The sequence below is a fragment of the Aphelocoma coerulescens genome, chromosome 10 (genome assembly GCF_041296385.1).
Source record: "Aphelocoma coerulescens isolate FSJ_1873_10779 chromosome 10, UR_Acoe_1.0, whole genome shotgun sequence".
Lineage (NCBI taxonomy): Eukaryota > Metazoa > Chordata > Aves > Passeriformes > Corvidae > Aphelocoma > Aphelocoma coerulescens.
Window position 1 is genome coordinate 18,217,958 of NC_091024.1, and position 24,005 is coordinate 18,241,962.

The window sequence follows — 24,005 nt, forward strand, 5'->3', positions numbered from 1 at the left end:
GAGTTTTCTTTGCACAGAAATCAATTACAGAGGCAAAACTTTGTACTCTTGAGAATGTATATTCTCCAAAACATGACTACAATACAAAGAATTCTTGGTTTCAGTAAAGGGAACTTGACCTGATAGCTTCTGGTTCATCAGAATGTTCCTTAGGTACTGATACATTTAAGCAGTGTTGCGACTTTGGACAACTGCTACTTAAAGGAAATCTTTGTATACAGATTCTAATGGTTATTTTGTATTTCAGAAAACTCTCAAGCATTTTATCTTACTTAAATACCCTTTTCATGTAGTGATGGGAGCTCAGGGGAAGGCCACATGAATATAAAAATTAACTTTCCATTCTGTGTAGGGAGCTCTCCTTGAATACTGCTTGGAAATAAATTTCAGTGCAAATGCAGTTTGTTCCACAAAAAGAAGTATTGCAGCATACTGACAAATTTAGATGGTCTTTATTAATTGATGATACTAACATTTTGTGTTTATTTTGGTGGACAGGGATGTGATGCATACAAAAATCAGTCTGCGGAATACTGCTTATTGCATGGGTTATGTGCTTAGTATTTGTCCGGTTTGGGAAAAATTGGGAATGTTCTTTCTTAGGAAAACCTACTACTTGTTGTGTTTACTGGGATAATGTTAATCTAGGTTACCCAACCTTACACAAGAATGTACAAGCGTCTTTTTCTAAAGATAGTTGAGGATGCATTTGACTTCTGGCAGAAATAACTAGGAAACTAATAAAAGTGAGAGTCTTCATGGGCCTTGACATAATTAAAAGCAGTTGTAGAGCAACATCAGTGTTTTAATGTGTTTTGTTGGATCCAATTGCACAAGATGTATGTCTCTGTATTTTCTATTTCAACCTAAAATTTAGACTAAACTACGTTCAGAAAAGTATTATAAATCTCAGTCTTTGTAAGTTTTGCCTAGAAAGGCATAGGAAGGGATAGTAACAGAAAACCTGGCCAAATGAGCTTTTTGCTTAAAGACACTTTTCAGAAGATTGTGCAGCTTGAAACTGCTGTGGCTGGTATTCAGCCTAAAGGTTCTGAACAAGACATTTCCTGTGTGCAACTGCCTGAAAGAGGGTGGAAAGCTTTGTTGTAAACATGCATGGGACTTGCTGTGCTGAATTGCATATGCACACAGACTGCTGATGTACCTGGTAAGAAAACAGCTTCTGCTATCAAGATTGTACTTGCCCATGTAAAAGCTGCTGGGTTGATGTAATAGACACCTGTGATGGCCCGTTGGTTTCTCAGGAATCCACCCTGCATTGTGCTATGCCAAGGTGAAGGCAGATGGGAGTGGTTGAGGAGACAAATACTTGCACTACATAATCTGACTTCTTTTTTTGCTCCAAAGACTTGGCTTGTGAGGTTTTGATTGTTTTTTTTCTCCCTACAGCTCTTCCCCATGAAACTCCCTCCCTTTCAATGGCATTGGAGCAGCTCACACACAGGCTTTTTGCAGTAGGGTAGGAAAGGATAGGGAACTACCTGTAGAAATCCAAAGGCTTCTAATTTATCACAGTCTCATAAAAATTCACTTTGTTTAATTTAGAATAATCTAGAATGTTTCAAACCAGCTTTCATTTAATTTACTGCAAGTAAAGGATCATTAGTGCCATGTTGCTCTAAACTCATAGTTATGAGAGCAGTCAAATTTTGAATGGGAAAAGACATTGAACTATTCCAGGAGCTCAGCTGTGCTAAAAGCACTGGTAGCACACGTACCCTGGTTTAGCCTTTGGTATTACACTGCCCTTTCTACCTGCTTTGTAACTTGTGACAGGTGTCAGCTGTTTGGGAAACTGAAGAACATGCTCTTTAGGCATAAGTGTTTGACATGTGGAAGCCTTGTCATTTGACATGGTAAAAGGAAAACTGGCTTATGATGTTGAAATCATACATGTTTCCTGGAAAATCTTCTGTGGGTCTGAAACTGTTAGTTTCTGTGCATCAGCGTGCTGCTTGTGCTGTGAAAATTTGTCAAAACACTAAAAATGTTGAAAAGTTATTAAAAATGTTGATCAGCATAGATACCATTAGGCTTGGACAGCTTGGCTGCTTGGTTGTCAATGCTGAACAAATTTCAGTCAGCAGATGAAGGGGCTACAGAGTTCTTTCAGCCCCTAGTGTCTCCTGAATTTCCTTCTGAAAATCAGCCACGCTTAGACCTTATAAGTATGAAGCTGCCATCTGCCTTCTAGTGGCTGTGCTATGCAAAAGAGAAATCTTACTGCAATTCCCTTGTTCTGGTTAATACGATGGAAGTAACATGATGCAAGTCTGAAGCCTCAAACCATATTTCATGAGATGTTAAATATAACTCTACACTATTTGGAGGTCTGCTTTTTAAAGAGAATAGGGAAATGGGCTTCAATTCAGAGAGGCAGCTTTAATTCTCACACTCTAGATCTTAAACTTGCATGGAAGATGTGAGAAGTACACAATTCCTGGCATAAATATGTTTACAGCTTGGATAAGCTGCTGTCTTGAAGCACACTGCTTCTGTGTTAATAATTTAGATTAAGTCCCACATGGAGGCATTTCAGGGAAGAATGTTGTCTCTTGCAAACTCCCAGTGTGGCAGCAGCTATTTCTGTACTGGGAGTCGCAGAGACAAAATACAGGAATAAGCTTTGCTTTACTTTCTGAAAGTGCCCGAGGCTGCTGAATGTGGGGGAGGCCGGGTGAGGTACTGTGACTGTTACCTGCTAGCCAAGTGGTGGCCACACTCCAAGTGACAATTATTGCTTCCCTCTGTTTCCATTTGTATCCTTCTTCAGCTCAGTGGTAGGCTAAGTTTTATTGATGCATTTATTTTTATATAGATATTGTGGGTGTGGGTAGAGACACATAGAATAATTAAGTCTTTCTAGGATTAAACTGCACTTCTTAAATTCTTTTTTCTTTGTAATTGGGAAACAGGGTGTTTCATAGTGAAGCCAGCAGGATATTAATATCTTAAAAGGTATTCTAAAATTGTTAGTGCTTTCATACTGCATTAGGAAGATCTCTTCGTACATAAAGAAAAGCCTCCTAATGTAGGCTGGGTTTCAGAAAATATTCTTCTAAACTGTTTTTTGGATATGCAGGATATTAAGATACAAAACAAAATTCCAAGAGGTGTTTGTGTTCTAAACCAGCCTTATGGTGTCCACAAGAATCACCAACTTCTCAGTACTCCTGAAGCATTAAAAATCATAGGGGTGTGTGTTCCAATTATATAATTTTTGTTATTTTGATATTAATTATAATCAATATAATAAATTTATAAATGTGTTGTATTTGGTCACTTGAGCATTTCCTTTCTGCAGGCTATTCACCTTGCTCCTTTACCCTGTGGGTTATGCGTTCTGATTGCTGTTTACTTTGTGTTTTAGGCAGTTAGTGCTCCAGGGAAACTACTGGTGTACTGATAGTTCATGTTTCTTCAGTAGCCTCAAAGTGCATCTGTTAAGCATTCATTTTACATTAGTCAAGCCTGTGAAGTTACCCTGGAAATATATTTAAATTATTAATACACTATAGAAATCTGCTCTCCCTTTTGATAGTCTGTTCATGTACATACCAACACATCAAATCATGCCAGGCCCTGCTTAGAGCACAGGGCTGGATCAGATGTCTTCTAGATGTGCCTTTCAGCTCAAATTATCCTGTGATTTTTCATACAGAGGAGCAGAGGATAAGGGATAACAGTGATGGTGATCCATGGCAGAAAGATCAATGGTATGAAATTAATTCCTGTGGAGGAAAAATGTGGCAATAAGGAAGAAGGGTGGAAGGGTTGTACAGACAGGATCAGCTTCTTGCTCTGCCACCATCTTTGCAAATTGTAGACACTGATTTCAAATAAAGCAGCTGATCTATAAAAATGAACTGCAGTGTGAGTTGCATTAAGCTAACCCTGAAGTGTAGAATCCTGCCAAGGAAGGGGATCCCTGCTCTCAGCTGCAGGTCTCTGCCTGCCCCTTCATGATGAAGTGGTGCTGTGTGCTGAAGCACATCAGGAATTGATCTGCCACAAAGCTGATAAGCTGCTGCATAGTTGTGTGATCTCTGGTGCCAGTGGAAGTGAGAAGGTGAAAAGCTGCTGGAGAACCTTGTCAGGCACAGCTGCTGTAATTTGGCCCAGGTTGTGCCAGCAGCTTGTTGTTTTGAAGGTGCTCCTGTTCCTTGCTTGTGGCCCTGTGCTCAGAAGCAAGGGAAACTTACAGGGTATTAGGTCCTGGCTGCAAAAATTTCTTCTGAATTTCAGTTCAGGTAACAGGATGTTTTGTTGGGAGGAGGGGGTGTGAAGGAAGCAGGGCAGGAAGCAGTTCTTAACTGCAGCCCGTATTGTCTCTTTCTGTCAAGACACATCTAATACTGTGTTCATCTGCTTTTCCAAGGTCAGTGCTAATTGACCAGCACAATGCCAATGGTGGCAGTCTTCCCTCACCACTTAGATTTATTTTTGTATGATTCACAGAAGATGTAAACAAATTATTGTCTCTGCAAGAAAAATTACAGCTCCTGGAATTGTGTGGTTTATGCTCCAGCACTCCATGAGGCAATGTTTGTGCAGAGAAAAAGTTTCTCAACAAAATGTGTAGCAGTGCAACTTTAAGCATCTTGCACATACTGAAAATAATAGTTCTAAGACCTGTGATTCTATCTGGCAACTAACTTTTTGATGGATTAACCTGATTCCTGCCTTCTAAAAGATTTCATGATGTTTCAGATACACAGGAAACTTCAAACAAATGTAGAGTCTTAATGCTGATGAGCAATGTGTTTGTTACTGAAAGTTTTTTGCCAAAACCTATTGTGTCTCATGTATATACTCCTAAGAAATGTGGTGCTGGTACCCCAGTCCTTTTGGTGATACCTGCTTTATTTTTGAGTTGGATTGACTTATCATGAATGATGCGGAAACAGCAGACGTGGTGTGATAGTGTTGTAATGCAGGCTGGTATCTCAGTTCATGGCCTCAGATGAATAAATAGCATTCCTGTTAAACACAATGTGGAATTCTGCTGTAGAAGGGAAAAGCACTGAAGCTTTCAGATAGCATAAGTGCAACATTTGCTAATCCCTGCTAGTGATTTGGGCTTGGAAATGAGTTCTTAACCCTGGAGAGACTGAATTTTTCACTTCCAGTGGGGTAAGGTGAGAGCATTTAAACTGGCTAATAGCAAGGCTTTAGAAATGTATGTTGGAGTGTGTGTGCAGAAATGCCTGTCTTGTATGCTGCCCTTGACAAGTGGCAAGACAAATTCTCCTTGGTATCTGGAAGAAAAGTCCATAAATGGTTGTATAATTTTTGCAAGCTTCATCTAGGGTATTGTTTTGCAAATAATGAGGTGTTGACCCTTTTACAAATGGATTTTGAGGTCCTTTTTTTGTTTCGTGACACAGTTGTGCAAAGACTTTGGAAAGTTAGGAATTGCGGTAATACGGTCTTTCATGTCTTGGCGTTAACTAGGAATCTGAGGCTGCCTAGAGAAAGTTAACAGCTGTGGAAATCAACTTAATTACTGGGGTGATCAAAAAGCAAACTTAATGTTCGTTTCTGCAGGAGTAAATTTTTTTTTCTGGCTTGCATTAGTGAGTGTGAGGTGTTCCATAGTTTGCAGTTAACAGAGCGGGGTCAATGGAACACTGCAGGTTGGAAACAGAAGTCAGAGCTAGTAACAGACTGTGCCTCACTGTGACACTGTGACACTGTGACACAAGATACCGCAAGCACAGTGCCTGGGCTCCAGCTCAGAGCCTGCCTGGCTCCTGGGACTTGGACAGGGTTTCTCTTGTTCCACTGCCTTGCTGGTGTGCCCTGTAAAGGAATTCAGGATATGGAAAACCAGACTTCCTCCTTTGTGTTTTGAAGACATGTTTTTTTTTAACCTGGGAAATGGGAATGGACCGTTTTGTCTCGTGGGAAGTGACCATTTGCTTATTCCATAGTGATTTGTGGCTCAGACACCTATGTTTGGAATAGATGATGCTGTCAGAGTAGATTATTTTTCTTCTCATGGCTTTCTTCTTAGAGGTAGGAAGATGAATGGGAGTCATCTTTAACTTGCCATGTCCTTGAGTTTCTATTGTGGGGACTTTACTACAAAGATTACAGAGGAAATTTTATTCCAGCCTGAGCAGATAAATGCTGTACCCTGGCTTCAAGTTCAGGATAAATGTGTGAAGAAAATTCAAAATATATTGCTCTGTGCTTTGGTTTAAATAAACATTTCCATGTTTTCTTGTTTTCTATAGCTTCTTCAGCAGCTGAAGCGATTAATATGTGACCTCTGCAGATTATATAATCTTCCTCAGCATCCAGATGTTGAAATGTTAGATCAGCCATTGCCAGCTGGACAGGTAAATTAAAAAGCTGTGAACTCCTTCTTATGCCAATAAAGGAATTGTTTTTTCAACTCAAAGAAACAAGATAATGGGAATGATTAAACCTTGTGTAAGCCAGAACTGAGATAAAAAACAGTTTTGTGTTATGGTGTCTTCAATCTGAATTTTTTTGCAAAATCCATTTAATAATGGTGGGATAATATTACATAATTCCCTTTGAAGTTCCTGTATCATTGAAAGGTGTGTATGTGATACCAGTGCTGTCAAGTTTAATTCCCTCCTAAACACTGTTCAAGCCAATTGCTGTGTACTTGGAGTGCTTCCCAAACTTACTTTTTCTGAAATGTTGGGCTCTTTGTTGAAGAGTATGTGTTTACACTGTGCACTTGGATGAACTGCTATAGATGTTTTCCTCCTTCAGTCCCTTGCAGAGACATGGGATATCAAGGCCATATGTTACTTTGGGTAGGGAGGTGCCTTGTTTATTTCTTGTGCACTTGAAAAATTAAGAATTGTGATGGCCTGTGAGGTGTTCTTGTTAACCAAAATGTTTTGTATTGTGCTGAAAACAGAACTGGTAACTGACAGTAACTGGGTTTTTTTGTATTTTTAGTAAGATTATGGGATCTGCTTTTGCTTGTACGCATTAAGATGAAATGACTGCTAAAAAACTCCTGTAGAGTAACAGATGGCTTTCCTGTGGTGACAGTACTACAGTAATGACAAATAACATGGTTAATTTTTGGTCATGTGCCAAATTGTAATCCTTATAGGTCTTTTCTCTGAGCTGCCCACTCAGCAGTGCAGCTGTAAGGCAATGGGCTGTGATATTAGGGTGTAGCTTTGTGAAGGATCTCACGTGCTATGAAACTCAAAAACAAACTTGTGGAAGGTTTCTTAGCCAGAAATGTCAGACAGTTTGCAAGTTAAATAAGAGTGGCCTTAGTAACTCTGACCAAAGATCCATCTGGTCCCATATATTGTCTAGAGCAATGTTGTACCTTCTTTGCCAAAGGAAGAGTAAGCAGAGGACAAGCATATCAGAATTCTCCTGAGTATTACTGCAGCTCACACTTCCTGAGCTTGGAGTGGTATCCTGAAATAGAAAGTCATGAAAAATGAACTCAATGTATTGTTTTGATATTTCAAAGTAGTCTAATAGCAATGGCTACACGATGATAGTAGTGGCTGCACAGAAGTTCTAGATAGTGAGAAAAAGAATCCATTAAGTTCTGGAGGTCTAAAGTTTGTTGGGTTTTTTTCTTTCTAGGGTGTAGCATGTAGATGGATACCAGTCAGAGCCATGATCTGATTTCATGGTTAAGAGATTGTGGGTTGTAAGCCACTTGATGTGTTTGTTGCATTTGTCACTGTCTCAGAAGAGGATGTTCCTTATCTGAATCTAAAGTTTCTACTAACAGCTTAATTGGAATTAATTGTGATATTCTGTTTATTTTTGCTTCATGCAAAAATCTCTTCACTATCATACCCCAGAAAAGCATCTTTATGCATCTTACATGTCAAACTTCAGTCCTTTACCAACAAGGGTAACTTTTGCACTTACTGCTTCTCTTTGAGAATAGACTTGGTGATTTTGAAAGAAAGGAGCCTATGCAGAATTTATGCAGAACCTTCATTGTTGTATTGCAGAATGGAACAACAGAAGAAGTTACATCAGAGGAGGAGGAAGAAGAAGATATGGGTGAAGTATGTCTATATATGAGATTGTGGTCCTAATCTAGTTGAGTTTTAGCATTTTGCCTTGCAATGTCTGGCTAATAATTAAACCAAACTATAAAATGTAACCTCCCTGGAGTTCAACAGAAAAGATAATTAAAATCTGGATGTTTACCTGAATGTCAGCTTTCACTTCAACCACAAAACTAGTGAAATTTTTTTCTTAAACCTAGATCTCAGCTGTGAGATACTTGGATACAGAGAATTGGACATCTGTTTGTGCTTTAGTCAAACAATACATAACATTGTGTGCCAAATCAGTATGTTTTTGCCTTGTTAACTCCTATTTCAAGCAGCATGTGAACTGGCTCTGATGCAGTTGGAAGTCCCTCCCAGATTGAAGCAGACTGGCTGTGAGAGTAAATCAGTTGCTGACTCATTAAATGGGTGAACTAGATTTTAACTGTAATAAATTCAAGGAAATGGAAGGACATCGAAACAGACACACTAGACTTTCATGTCCACGTCTGTCAACATGGTGCTCTCTTTAATGAGCTCTTTAGTTGTAAGAATCACCCTTTTTGCTTGCTTCTGTTACATGTTGGAGTAGCTCCAAGATGCTTGCTTTTTATACCACTATAGATAGGCCTTTTTATAGTAGAACTGTTTTGACTACTTCAGATTTAGATTTGTTCATTCTTACTACACCTTCATTAAAAATCTTTCTGAATAAAAGATCTTCCTATAGAAAAGATCTAGATGGTACCAAGTTTTTAAAATTAATTTGAAGCAGCCCTTCTTATGCCATATTCAGCCTGATCTAAGTTTGCTGGAGCTGGTGTTTCTGTAAAGGTGGTGTGTCCCATATTCTGCTGCCATAAGGCTCTTGTTGCTTGCAGACTTCTAGAGTAGCCTTTTGCATTCTTTTTGGGTTACTTTGCACAAAAAAGAAATGGTCTCCATTATTTATAAGCTGTCAAGGGGGCATTGTGTGTGGCACTGATATCTGCAACATGTAATCTAGTCCCAGTTCTAAATGGAGAAGCAGTTTGCAATTCCTTGGCTCTATTGTTTGGAGAAACATGAGCATTTTAAAGAATACTCAGTCTAAAGTCTGTTACAGGTGAAGGAAACAGTGTTGTCAAATGCACCAGGTGTGTTTCTTACTACATAGGCCATCCTTGAATTTGAGTTTTCCTGCCATGCAAACAGATGGTGCATAAAGAGCAGCCCCAGGTGTGGCAGAGCTCTGCATACTGGAGTATATCTGGTAGTTGTGTAACCAAAGCTTGCTGGTGTGGCTGCTGCAGTGCTTCCTTTTTCATGTCAAGGTATTTACATCCTTCCCCTCCTCTCTACAGCCAGCATTTGAATCTCCTTAAGGCAGTTGTCTGAAGCCCAGAGTGCTCCTCTGCAACAAGATAACCCCATCTCAGGATACAGAGTGGAGGGATTTTTAGTGCCTTGGTCTAGAATGTAGAACCGAGGTGTTGGCTTGTGTGATCACAGTGCTAGACCACAGAATTTTGTCTTGCATCCTGATTCCAAAGTTACTGCATCTAATCTTTAGCTGAAATGTTAACCTTGAATAAAGTACACCTAGTTTTCTAATATTTAACTTTCTTGAAGGGTTGCTATAGCCCTGCCAGATATGTTAATTACTGCTTGCCAGAAGTATATTATAGCTAGGATTCTGATTGCAAAAGAGTCTGCTTTTAGAAACACCTTGGAGCCACTCTAGCTTTGAGTACTTTTGGATTCTCAAGTCCTGTTTGCTACTTACTTCAGTGGGCTAATTCTCTACAATCCTATCTTCTTGCAGAGGTTGTGATTATTTCTGTGACCAGAAACATGTTGTGAATTCAGATTTCATTTGTATTATGAAGGCTCCCTATACTTCCAGTGGATAGTGTTGGCTGAGAGTGAAGTTAGAACAAAACAGAAATGGCATTCAACAGTCAGAAATACCTAGTGCTGTGCAGTATGTGACTGTATCCCAAGTGCCCTTGGATAGGGTTTCATTGAATGAAGAGCATTGTACAGTTACTTGCAATTAACTTTCCTCTCTCCTGTAGGACATTGAAGATCTGGATCACTATGATATGAAGGAGGAGGAACCAGTTGATGGGAAGAAATCTGAGGATGAAGGCATTGAAAAAGAGAACCTTGCAATCTTAGAAAAAATCAGAAAAAATCAAAGGCAAGATCACTTAAATGTGAGTTACTGATTCCATGCTTCTTCTTTGCAGTACTTCTGACTTTAAAATAGATGTGGTTTTCAACAAAGAAAGCCCACTGCTGTGCACCTAGACATAAATTAACCTGTAGCTGACTGTTTAGCTGCTCATTTCCAGATATATCCATGTGGTTGTCCCTCTGTTTCTTGCTTGGTGCCTTTGTTACAAACATTTCCTTGCAGAATCAGCAGAATGCATCTAGGCTGTGAGTGTGACTTTTGTTGCTGAACCCTTATTAAAGTAAAAAAATAAGGCCATATTTAAAATTGACTGTATTAAAAGTCATGGGTGACTTTAAATACTTGGTAAACCTGTGCTTTAAATCCATTTTATGCATGAGCTTATTTTTCAGTAATAGCTATGCCACCTGGAAATTACTGGATGCTGGTGGATTGTTGTGCAGTTTTTTTTATTGCCATACAGAAAGCAAGGGGCCTTCAGCAGCTCTGCAGCTTCGTTGTCAGTTTCCTGAATGATCTTGCCAGCAGGCAGTTGTAGAAAATGTGCTTATTCTCCAGAGGTTTAGAAACGTTCTGTTGCAAGTGCCGAGTTCCAGAGAGGCTTCTACTTCTCAAAGGTGCATCTAGGAGGGTATGATGATGCCATACAACCTTAATTTTGTTTACCCTGACTTCCAAAGAAATCAAAGCTTTTTTTTCATGGAGGCTTAAAATGTGTAAAACAGGAAATTTAATACTTCTGTTTGATCTGCTTCAGTCAAAGGGTTTTAAAATTTTAACACTCAAACCTGATTGGTATTCCAGGGTTTAAAACCAGGTATAAGTAAGGTCCCAAACTGCTTTTGCTGTACAGTCAAGTCTGGTTTTGAGACTTGATTAACTGTAAACACAGCAGTCACTTACTGGTTTTATTTAAACTTGAATGTTCACCGTTTGAGAAGATGCCTAGTGAGGTTTTGTGTTTCTGTGTATATAACTCCTAATAGTAAGGAGTCTTTAATTGTGAAAGAAAATATATCCTCTTGCAGCCTGAAAGGCATAGCCTGCTTTACAACCATCTAAAATTTGGTAGAACAGAAAAAAGGTTTTTGTAGTGTCAGCATTCTTCATTGGTGCAGAAAGCCTCTTCAAACTGCAGATTTTCTTTTGCTATCTGTTCTCTTCCCATTTGGCAAAAATTACCTTTCCTGTTGCTTTTTCCCTCCACACTTAGTGGAGCCAAAATGAACACTGCTGGTTTTCTGTTTGACAACAGCGGATTCAACTTACATAATAGCAGTTTCTCATGCCAAGACACTCTCGTTGATGCTGGTGCATAAACAAGGTCAGCTGAGTACAGGGAACAGAGTATTCAACTGCTGCTGAGGAACTGTGGTATTTTTGTGGGTCACCAGAAATAGCTGTGCTGCTGAAATAATTTCTCAAAGGACTTGTGAGGGTTTACTTGTAGATGCTGGAGAACCAAAAGCTATAGCTGTGCTACTGACCTAGGACAGAGCTAACCCAGCAGCACTTTAATGGTCCTTCATGCTGCCAAAACAGGGAACTTTTAGCACAATGTGCTAACCATGCTCTAAGAGAGCAGAAATTTGCTGAGTATCCTGACACAAAGCAAAATTTAAGTCTGTACAGCCCTCACAACTGGATTTCTTAGAGGACAGTATGAGTTTCACAAACTTAAATGCAGTGGCTAAACATAGTCTTGTTTTTTACAGGAGCCATGCAGCCTTTTAGGATACTTTGTTTCCTCAGCAGAGGCCAGTACCACAAACCCATGCCATTTACATGCTGCTTGTTGGAAAAGGGAATGTGCAGCATAACGTAAGGCTTAGACTGGTGCCCAGTGCAGCCAGAAGACTTTTCAGTTCCTTTCCATGCTTTTTGGCCCAAGTCCATGGGTTGTCCTCTCTCCCCTCGGCTGCAGTGCAGGCTGGAGTTACAGATCATGCTCAAGTCTTGTTCATGGGAAAACAGTGTGTGCACTCCCATTCTCATTTATTCCTGATAGATTAAAGACATTTTTCTGCTTCTCAAGATGTTGCCATAGGAGTTTTTAGGGTTTATGTGTGTTGTACAAGTTGAGAATGTGTATTTACTAATTTTGTAAATTAGTTCTGTCCTTGGCAGTATCCTTAATCCCGTCCTTCTTGCTGGCATCAGGAAATAAATTTGGCTTGTGGTACAGTATGTAACTTGGAGCAGGAATTAATCCTTCTCTTAACATTGTAATAACTTTAAAGAACCACTTGCTTACCTGGAGTTAATGATTTCAGTTCAAAGACCTTTTTTAACTTCAAGTATTTTACAACTTGCTGCTGGTTGCTTTTCATAGGTCTTTGCCCACATAGTCGTTTTAAAGATTAATGCCTTTCTTATTTAGATAATCTATTAGCTTTTCCCATTTCGTATGGAGGAGTTTAAGCACTTCCCTTTAGAAGTCTCCAATGTCTCTACTTTCATCTTCAGATTTTATGAAATCTGAGTTGTGATTTCTATTTTTAGTCTAATCCTTGAAGGAAGTATGAACCTACTTTAACTTCTAGGAATGAACGTGCTTCTGCACAAATACTGAGAAAGTTCAGTGACAGTGGAACTTGTGTTCTTTTTGGGTCATTTTAGATTTCAGTTTATTTTCTTGGAGAAGTTAGCATGTTTTGTTTCACTAGGTAATTTTTGGTCTTGTGGCTAAATCATCTGAAATGTATTGAGTGAGGAGGTTTCCTGTAGTGTTCTGATGTGTTCACAATATTTTTCTGATCAGACAGAAAACAAACAATCAGATCTTTGGATATAAAACTGCAGTCAACTGCACCTCCTACCTCCTATAACTTCTGGGGAAGAGAAGGCTGTGGGTGCATTTTGAGGGTTGGAAGGGGAAAAGAAACCCCTGATATCTCTATGGCCTTAGTACAGCAGGGCAGTGGCAAGTGCTGGTCTGACTGCGGCACAGGTTTCATGTTTCCAACAGTGGCAGAAGCCCATCCTTGCAGGGAAGAGTTTGAGAATAGGACAGGCTTGTAGTGATACATCTCAGGAATATTTTTCATGTCCAGCAGTTTTGGCTGTGGGAATTCCTGCATCAGGTATTTCTGTTATTTGCAGCTCTCAGCAATTGGCATGTTGTCAACATAGATGCTTGCCTCTTGTAGCAGGGATTTCTCCATCTTACCCTGCTTGTTGTTCTGGAGAGCCACAAAATATGCTAGTACAGGAGAGGATGATCAAGTGAGACTTCTTGTGCCTACTTGATTACTTATTAGGAAAAAAAATGTCACTTGGGTCTGGTCTGGCAGCTCAGTTAACTACTTCATGTGAATTGGCTTTGCCTTTCTGCTTTTGGCATCGGCCCCATGTGACAGATACCCGTCAGATCCTATGATTGACCAGTTATTTCTGAGGCAGTTGCAACTATAAATCTTACTGACACAATTTGAAAAATGGGAACTTTATCTCCCTTGGAGTGTCAAGTCCCACTTTTCCAGAAGGATACGGTTATTTATATCTGAGTTCAGTCTTTGAAATTATAACTTGCATGTAGTGAGTTACGGAAAAAGTTTTTAATTTTAGTATCACTATAGTCAAAACTGACCTCAATGCTCTGTATCATGCAGTGCTGTGATGCAAGTTGTGCTCTCTTCTAAACTGCACTTTAACAGTAGCTGCAAAAACCACAAGTGACACCAGAATGAAGGCATGTTTCAGAGCAGTGGTGTTTGGCATTAGGCTTACCATCAGGTTTAGCTGTTACCTTCCTCCTCAAGTTCCTCCAAGGGTAGTTCAGAGCACATAAAATAAGCTCCTGTGCTAAACTTCTTACATTTAGCTTGCTATCCTCTTTCTCCTGATTGTAGATTACTGGTTTACAGTCTATCGATTCTCTAGAGTACCAAGTGTAACTATTTAATGCTGCTATATAAGGAGTGGGCAGCCCAACTAGAAACTCCTAGGGAAAAAAAGGGGGAAAACCACTGTTCTAGACAAAGTGTGTTGAGGCTTGCTTATACACACTAAAACTGACATCTTTAATACCACCTCATTTTATCAGCAGGTATAATGGCAGTTAGGGGGATGTAGGTGTGTTAAGCTTTGGTGCTTAAATGTCTCCAATATAGAAGATATTTAAATTCTCATTTGCCAAGATGAGCTTCCAACGTTAGGTATAGAAATTCAGTAGTTTAATTGGATGGAAATAGAGATGCAATGAGAGAGGTAGTTTTCTACAGGATGTCTTTGACCATCTAACTTGTTCTTAAATTGCCTGTATTTATAGGTTGATAATCTGTGAAAAGTGCAAGGAAATTCCTTCTTTCAGTAAGAAATACAGTACCAGGGGCAAGGATCTGCACAGCTCTGCACAGAAGAAAACCAAAATCTTGACACTTGTCTATGAAATTTCTTTCCTCCAGACTCAACATACTGATAAGTCTCAACTCTCACAAAGCACAACAACTGTACAAAGCATGGTGGCTAACACTGTTATGTTAGCTGGTTAAGCGTAATGCTTCCTTTTTCAGCTAATCTGCAAATAGTGGGCATAAATAGTAGTAATATGCAGATAATGCATATAAACAACCTTCTTCTGTAAAATTTCATGTACTTGGTGTTAGAGAAATCCCTTCTTTGTCTGATACTGCTCTATAGAGAGGGGTGTAGTAAACGGAAAAATTACTTGTCTGAAGCCCTGTCTTTATGTAGCTTTTGTTTAATCAGATGAAAGGAGTTGTCTGTTATTTGCATGTTTAATTGCAAGGTTCATCCTTCATACCGGTCTGTTAGGAAAAACTAGTGGAATTTTGGAAATCTGCATAATTAAATCCAAAGGCAAACGAAAATGAATAGCCTTAAAAGAATCGTCTACAGATTCTAGTGTGAAGCCAAGCGTATTATTTGATACTACTGGACAGAGAAGTCAAAGGACTATGTGGAGGTTTTAGCATCAAGTAACTGTTAATGATACTTAATTCTTACTAAGAAGTAATTTAGTCCTACATTTAAGAGCTTGCAGAATATAAAACATAACTGTGGACTTCAGGCAAACAGGGATGGTGTTTCAGGTATTAGGCACTGGTCACAGCTGCTTCATATTCTTCCAGAAATACCTTTCTGATGCTTAGGTCCAAAAAGGATGTGTTTGTAGATGTTCATAGTGTCTGGAAGGAAACTGAAGAAATAAGTATCTTTGAATTTTTAGATGGAGTAAAAAAGCAAACTCATCAACTTACTCTGTCAGTACTTGATACAGACAGGCTGAATTATTCTAGGTGGGTCTTTTTTATTTGGTAGTGGGGCAGTTTTATTTTTTGTCCTGGTTTCCCCCCCAGCCACGCTTATGAGCTCCATGTATTAGCCTGTATTTCAGTGCAGTGACTGAAGAACAGGAGCAGAAGAGAACTGCAAAGATCTAATGGAACCATCTACCTTTTGGAAACAGACTGTTGGTGAAAACCTAAGTGTCACAGGGTCAGGGTTTGGGGTGGTAACTACCTTAGCTCATTTGGAGTCCTTGTTCCTATTCAGTATTTTAAATCTTATAATGCTAACTTTTATCTCTCTGTTTTTTGAAACTCTTGAACCTAAAGTGGTATTTTGGGTGGGATATATAAGCAGAGTAATCACATAACTTAGCACACAATTTTCTTATATGTTTTCTCGCACTTTGAGGTGCTGAGTAGTACAGAACTGAGCTCTAAAAGAACAGAAGAGATTTTTGCCCTGGTTGCATAAATCACAAGAACTATGACAAGTCACAAGAAATATTTTGTATTTTAAGGTTTACTTACCTCAGTCTTCCTCTGTGTAGGTGTTGATTTTTTTTTTCACTCAATTGCAATAAGTATTGCTTTTGTTCCACATTTTCTAAATTCATTGGTTGGTCTTATTCATCTGGAAGCTGCTGTTCTAGAGTGGGTACTTCCCAACTCCTGTACCTTTTTTCATGACCAAATAAAAATATACCTCTGAGAAAGCAATAAAACCTTCTGTGTAGAAGCTTGTTCTTAGGATTAGTCTTACTCTTCTTCCCAGTGTGTAAAAACAGAATGTAAAATGAAATATTTCTCTGAGATATACTGTGCATCTGTCTTGGAAATTAAAATGCCAAAGATTTAGCTCCTTTACAGAAAAATGCCTGTTGTACCTTGATTAAAAGTTTGTATCACCTATAGCATTTAGTAGTATATATTAATGTGCTTCTTTAGAGGGAGAGCCTTTTTTCTTTGGAGTAGACTTTGCTCACTACAGTATTTAATTTTCCAGAAACCTAATTCTCATACGGAAATTAATATATTGTTAATACCTTCTAGTTAATGTAACTTTGTAATGTAAAGCTGTTTGTAAATACTACTTTTCACTTATTTGGAGTCTTTTGTTTGTTTCAGGGTGCAGTCTCTGGGTCAGTTCAGGCTTCAGATCGACTTATGAAAGAACTCAGGGATATATATAGATCACAGAGCTATAAAACAGGTAAAATGCCTCAGATTTCCCTTTTTAAACTGTACTTTAAGTGAATTCTCTTGGGAAATACTTCCTGCTAATTTTTCTGTGTTTTGTTGTCCTGTGTTTGTATATACATGTGTGTTTGTGTATGCACGTATGTAAAAATATGTAGATTCATTATATATACTCTTAGTACATAAAGTAGTTTATTTGTGGAGAATAGTCAGAACATATATTCCTTGGAATAATGATGTGAATTACAGTGGAAAACAAGCTTGGATTTTAAATTAGTTTGAATAATGACCAGTGATTATCTTTAGGTAGTGGATGGGTGTTTCTTTTATTCCTTATAGGAGCTGTATCTAAACTAGCTCAGCCAAGGATTCAGTATATTGAATTGTCTGAGTGTTACTGTGTGAGAAACAGAAATTACGTAGACTTCAGGCAAGCTGTATTCTTCTAAGTCTGCCAAATAGACAACTCTGTCACTGCAGCCAGGTGTGAGACCCTGGGGCAGGCCAGGGAGAGAACAGGAGGAATGCCTAATTAGAGAGTCAGTATAAACTTAAATACCCTCTCACTTTTCTGAACTTTTGCCCATATTTATTTCTAGTGGACTTAAGTCTTAATTGGCAATGCCATTTCAATTGTGTGTAAAAGAACAGAAGTAAAGGGACAAGAGGTTCCTGTTTTGATTTGTCATACTTAACTCCTAGGTCAATTGTGAGGTGATGGGGACAGTGGTAAAATGTCCAGGGTATAAATTCGATGAGGTAATCTAGTGTTGATCTAATGCAGCTTACTTTTAGCTTTGTTGCAACTGAGTGCTCGCCAGTGTGCCCTAATAACCATCTATCCAGGAAGGAATGGATTAGGGGGGTCTAGGGAAGAGCTAGAAATAGATCTGTATGAAGTCATGGGGGATGCTTTACTGCCGATTTTGATCTTCAGGGTTTGTTTTCATGATTAGAACTAAGGTTGGATATAACAAACCAACTGGCCTGTAAAGACTGCTGTGTGGTGCTCAATCATGTGGTGGTACCACTGGAGTCAGCCAGGGGCCCCTGGGATAGGTGTGGTTTGAGGTGAGCATTTAGGCTCTTTAAAGATGCCATTTCTCAGCTTTAGATAAACAAGTCTTAACGAGTTGCAAAAGATTGATCTCAATGTAGGAAAGCATACTCTAAATTATGAGGAAGAGCAAATCTTGCTAAACAGAAAGTTGAGGTTCTAAAAGGTGAGTGCAGTAATTTACAGCTTATGACTTTGGAAATACCTAAAAACACTGTAACTGGATGCCTCATGTTGATCTCTAAAACATGGTAATGAAGTAGTGTCAAGTGGAGGTTGACACTACAAAGATGATGGAAATTCTGCTTTGAAACACCATCCTACTGACACATTTATTACATTTTGCTGGTGAATTGATGCTGTTTGTTATTAAACTTACCTAGATTTGTTCCTTATGGCTTCATTTATTCTTCGACCTTGAGTGAATTTGTTATCGGTTCTTTTCCTTTGTGCAAAACTCCTGCTTTTATAGCCTAGTTCTGCCTTTTGTTAGGTAACTGTCACCATGTGCACAGGCTGTGGCAGGTAATTGGCTTTTTCAATGTCATTTTTGTTCCGAGTACTTGCCCCACGGTCCATTTTACCCTAAATTAAATTTCTTCCTGCTAATGCTCAAAGGAAACCATCGTGAAACTTACAGGTTCTGATAACTGTTGCAAGGTAATTTAATGCTGTTTTCATTTTTTTCTAAGACAAGCCAGAAAGGCTAAGGCTGAGTTTTAGTTGGGTAAGGATCACTTTATTTAGTTTGCATGAGGTTACATGTTTTTAGGACTGACAGTAGGATAACACTGGGAACTCTGAAGTGAATGATACTTGTAGCAATAGTCTTTTAGATTTTTTTTTTTTTCCTATTAGACTGTTTTATTAAAAAGCACTGTTAAAAGGCAGTGGCTTCAATTGTAAGTGTGTTCTCAGGGTAGTATCTATTTTGGAAATTAATTTCCTTTATCAATTGAAGTAATGCTGCTGGAGTTCAAGCAAAAGATGACAAGCAGCTTGCTCTCAACAGCAGTTGCTTATCTACCTGGGAAATCTAGGGGAAAAATTGCCCTTAAAGAAACTGAAAATAATTTTCTTATGAGCTGACAGAGGCAAAAAATATTCCAGCAAATTAAGATGCTCTGTTGTGAATTAGACAGTTCCATTAACCTGTTCAGATAATGGGAGCCATGAGTTCTGCAAAGTAAGATTATCTCATTTCCAGGTACCAGATTGGAGATTCACAAAGGATTTAACATAATTTAGGGGATTGGGAAAGAAGGGCAAGAAACAAAGAATTTGGGGATATTAAATGAAATCTTTTCTGTTCATATCTTTAGCATCTGTTTTTTTTATATATAGTTCATATAGAGTTCAAATCACAGTTTTTATCCAAAGACTGTATGGGATTTACTTTTTGATATAGTAATGTTACCATAAGTAAGACATTGCTTCTGTTTTGAAAGGAATTGTTTTTCTTTCTACATTTCAATTTCTTTTTTTTTTTTTGCTTGCTTCATGGTTCTGTGGGCTTCTTTTTACTTGGTTGCCTCTTATTTGATCACCTTTGAGGAATAAAAAACCTACCTTGTGTTTCAGCAAGAGGAACCCACCTTGATTCCTTTCCTACATTAAGGACCTCTCAAAAACTGCTATTAATAAGTTAAATTCTATTTTATAGGAACCTTTTTCCTCTCACTGTCAAAATTACAAAAAAAAGCGTATGAGTTACTTCCAAATAACACCTCTTGATTATTCAGAAAATCCCAAACAATGCCCTCCCTCAGCTTCGGATAGTGTTAAGTAGCTTCTGCATCAAGACACAGAGCCCCCCTGCTGCTGTTAGTGAGGAGGCACAGATACTATTTGGCTCAAAACTTGGGTGCTTGAAAGGCTGATGGAATCAGTGTTGCAGTGGTGTTAAGGCTCATGTTGTCAGTCCTGAGCTGAGCCTCTCTCTTGAAGAACCCTCTTGCAGCTTCTGGCTTAGGTGCAGTACAACTCTTCCCATTGGGGAAGCTGGCAAAATGCGTTGGCCTTGGAGCTGAAGGACTGGGATATGAACTGTGGCTAAGAACAGGAGTCCCAGGATGATGGAAAGAGTGCAGGAGTGGGCTGGAGGCTTAGTGAGTGAACAAAGGGATGGAAGTTCTCTTGTGATCTTCCATTGTTTAGGATGGTGTCAGTATCCTTACTGTAACTTATTCCCTTGTCTGTAATAAGTATTCTATGCTCGTGCTAGGGGCCAAAACTGTAATACTGAGAGGCTGCTTCTTTCCAGTCTTTGCTCCCATTTAGATGCAGGTGGAAGAAAATATTCTGGATACAACAATGGAATAATTTGTCATTAATGAGAGTTGACAATGAGCAGAGTTCTGAATGTCAACTCCTTTGTTGTTACATCAGAGCAGTACAAATTGAAATTCTTACAGTTTGTGACTTACACTAAGGTCAGTTCAAAAAATAGTGTCCTTGGATCTGGGGAATTGGAAAAAGTCCTTAATAGCTCCTTTGGGTGATCCTCAAACAGAAGTACCATGTCTCTGAAGTAGCTGCTGATTAAAAGGGACATGGAGAGCTCAGTGAGCATGTGTGCAGGCCTACACTCTTATTCTAGACATAGAAAAATTAGAAATTGTGCTCTTGGCTGCAGTATCCACTTGTTAGTGGTACTCAGTAAGGAGAAAAAGCCATGAGTGCTTTAGCTTGTGTGCCAAGTTTTGAAATGCTTTAGAAGTAAGTCTGGACAGCTTGAAATGTCATCTGTACTCCAAGTAATAATGCTTATAAGTTTCATCTGCAAGATTATTTTTATTCTAGCATAATAAAACTCAGAAATGAATACCCCTGCTCCTTGGGAAGAATGTGGTGACTGCAATCTGATGGTTGTATTGCCTTCAGAAATCCTAGGCAGGTAGCTGATTTGCATATGACTTCCAAATAATTAGGTCAGCAACAGAGATGCTGTTAAATATTAGGCCAGGTAATGAGTTTAATAGTGGGTTAGTCTATATGCATGAATATTTTGTGAAAGAAGAGGTTTAACTTCTGTATGACTGATACCATGCTCTAAATCTTGTCTGGTGGTTAAAGATTTATTGCTTTTTCCAGAGCTGCTTGTGAATTTATGTAGAGAGGAAGCTTTGAATATACAAGAAAATGGCAGATAATTTCCATCCTTCCCTGGGAGTGAAATGCACAACTGTTGTTTAACATGCCTAAAACAAACAGGCCACTGAAAATCACCAGCTGGCTCCCACAGACCGTTCCATTCTTTAGATGCATCTTTCTGGCTTCTTCAGTCAGCTGTTGGGAATGTTTCATCCACTGCAGTATCCAGGTTTTTTTGAGTTTCTACTGCATATGCTGTCCAGTGTGCCGTCCTGGTCTGCCTGTACTGATGAGAACCTGTGAAAATACAATGCTGCATACTCAAACTGTGTTGTAAAGTGTCTTAAAAGCATGTTGGTCATGTACTGGGTGTAAAATATAGTGAGTAATAAGCAAGATGGAGTTGTAGTTGTGGAATTCTGAAGGTGAAATGGTTAAATATAAGAAAAAAATTGGATTCATGTGGAATTTTTTAATAGAAGTGAAAATACTTTTTCCTTGTAGTTGCTCAGAAGCGCTTCTGCTACTGGAGGAAGGACATGCCTCAGTATCTTACCCATTGCTTACACCTGCTGACAGTATTCATATTTAAAAGCAAAGAATGTTTTGCTAAGTTTTCTTATTACACTTAGTGCATAATTAATTCCATCTAATATTTCTACAGGGATATATTCAGTGGAACTTGTAAATGACAGCTTGTATGAATGGCACGTTAAGCTTCTCAAGTAAGTTATTAAAGCTTTTTCATGTTCTGAACAATCGGTTTTACTGTTTCTGCAGAGATTCTTTTGATAAATGAGAATCTCTAGTCAGAGCGTATAAAATAGCATGTTACAATAGTAGTAGCAGTAGTGGTAATTGTAGCCACTAGATAGTGGCTGTAATTCTGATACATAGAAATGTGTAGGGATGGAGCTATAGTAATTGAGCTGGCAAAAAGACAGACCTGCTTTTCAATGCAAACACTATTTCTGTTACATTAACTGTCATTACTGTTCAATTCTAAAACTGCTCCAAAATATGCAGTCTCAAATGATAAAAATTTTTTTCAAGTTTTTGCATGCTTTTATTTTTATTAATTTTTAATGACAGGAATATCCAACTTCTAGTTTCATTCAAGGTGTAAGAAAGAGCAGAACTGCCTTAGTGTCTTTAGTTGTTTATTTCTCCTGTTAAACACATAGGACTGAAACTTTTAGCTATCACATAAATGTGAGTTATATAACTATATATAACTTGTCTTCTGTCATTGCCTAGTACACAAAATGAAAAGCAGTACATAACTCACCTTGTTACATCCATAGTCCAATAACTTTAATCCTAGAGGTGTTAGAGTGAAATTATTCCTGGTAAGAGGACCATATGCTGTCATCCCTATACAATACCCTAAAGAAAGGAAGAGCCTATCCAAACTGTGCTGGGTGGCTGAAAAATCTGGCAATGGATGGAAGAACTTCCATTGGTTCAGATAGGTCATGGTAGATAGCTATAAGGACAGAGGCTGTTTCAGCACAGACCTTCCTGTAGGAATTGTTGCCTTGTCCTAGAGGTGAGGCTGGTGCAAACTGGGTCACCAGGTGCTGAAATAGTTTTGTTTCCTTCTTAGTGTAATCATGGGCATGTGAAGGTTTTGAGGCTGAAAATGGCAGGAATGACAAATAAGAGAAATCTGTGTCATGTTATAGGAGGCATTTCCTATCGAGTGCTTCTGTAACCAAGTGCTCAAACCACTGTGCAGTGATTTGAAACCTCAGTTCAAATGCTGTGAACAGGTCTCATTTTCTGCCTTCAGAAAAGAGGAAATGGAATACATGCAGCAAATGCCTTCCAGAATGTCTAAGAGAATAAGTGTTGTTTGTTTATTGCGGCAAAAAGTGTCTGGAAACAAACACACTGTGTGCAGAATAGCTGAGGGGATAGATGTCAGAGGAAAGAGCCCGTGTGAGGAAGGATCAGTATTGTTACTAGAACAAGTCCCTTTGAACTGGCCTAGCAAAAGCCATGGTTTGAAATGAGAGATTCCTAAGCACTGGAAGATTTCTTTTCTGAAATAACTTCTGTCTGGTAGGATGGGGACAAATTGCCCAAGTAATTCTGAAAAGAGACCTAATAACTTTGCAGTTTCACGTGTAGCAGACGATTAGATTTAATGGCCTTCAGTCCCTTTAACATCTGCTTTTGGCTTGCTGCAGGTGTTTTTGACTAGTCTCTTCTATTTAAAAGCTGTTGGGGTGTCAGAGCTTGGTGGGATTAACCCAGTAGTGTCTGAATTAATGGCCAGGCTGCTCACCACCAGCATTTTGGAACAAAGAGTTGTTGAAATTCTGCTGAGCAGAAGCTGCTGGCTTTAGTCCTTCTGCTGATGCAGATTACTTTTAATAGCTGATGCAGAACTACAATTACATATTCCATAAAAGATTCGCTAACTATGTGCTGAAAACTGGATGACTACAGTCTTCCTGTTTTTTTCCCCTCTTATTTTGAACACAACTGAACTGAAGTTGCTCTTTTCAAATAAACAGCTTACTTTGTGCTGTGTTTAAATAACACTTGATAGCATGGGGAATGTAGTACATTGCAGCAAGTTTTCATGCTGATCTCGTGGCAAAGTTTTTACTTTGTAAAAGGAGCAAGAATTTCCTACAGTTCACCTTAAACTACAATTTGTAAACTACAAATACATAAAGACTTTAAGAGGAATTACTGTTTACAGGTATTGAAAATAGTAACTTCATCCATGATCTCCCCACTGCTGCTTTTATAGGGTTGATCCTGATAGCCCACTGCATAGTGATCTTCAGGTCTTAAAAGAAAAAGAAGGTGTAGAATATATTTTACTCAACTTCTCTTTTAAGGTAAGTGTCTTTGGGATGAAAAGCTGCAGTTAAAATTGAGGCTTACTATAGAAAGTGACTGAAGTGACCCTCAGCTGTTACTTGGGTAATAATAGATCTGTAGCATAAAAAAAGGGAAGAAAAAAACCCCTAACTTTTAAGTTTGGCACTAAAGCTTCCCAGAAAAATGCTTTTTAGGCAATACTGTGGAAAGGGAATTTTTACAGAACTGAAAAATTGTATTACTTCAAATCTGATTTGACAAATAAGGCTATTGAAATATTTTTTGGTTGGGAAGCAATGTCACAGTATTTTTCTTAACCTGTTTTTTTATTATTATTCTTTTCA

At 38.6% G+C, this 24,005-nt stretch overlaps 1 protein-coding gene across 1 annotated transcript in view; it reads left to right on the forward strand.

Moving 5' to 3' along the window:
- The window catches only part of UBE2Q2 (ubiquitin conjugating enzyme E2 Q2), a 46,655-nt gene that overhangs the window by 16,422 nt on the left and 6,228 nt on the right, over positions 1-24,005 (forward strand). The window contains exons 3-8 of the mRNA XM_069025285.1: positions 6,261-6,365; positions 8,001-8,057; positions 10,103-10,243; positions 16,602-16,686; positions 21,488-21,548; positions 23,588-23,678. Coding sequence (XP_068881386.1) covers positions 6,261-6,365; positions 8,001-8,057; positions 10,103-10,243; positions 16,602-16,686; positions 21,488-21,548; positions 23,588-23,678 — 540 coding nt within the window. The remainder of the gene's footprint in view (positions 1-6,260; positions 6,366-8,000; positions 8,058-10,102; positions 10,244-16,601; positions 16,687-21,487; positions 21,549-23,587; positions 23,679-24,005) is intronic.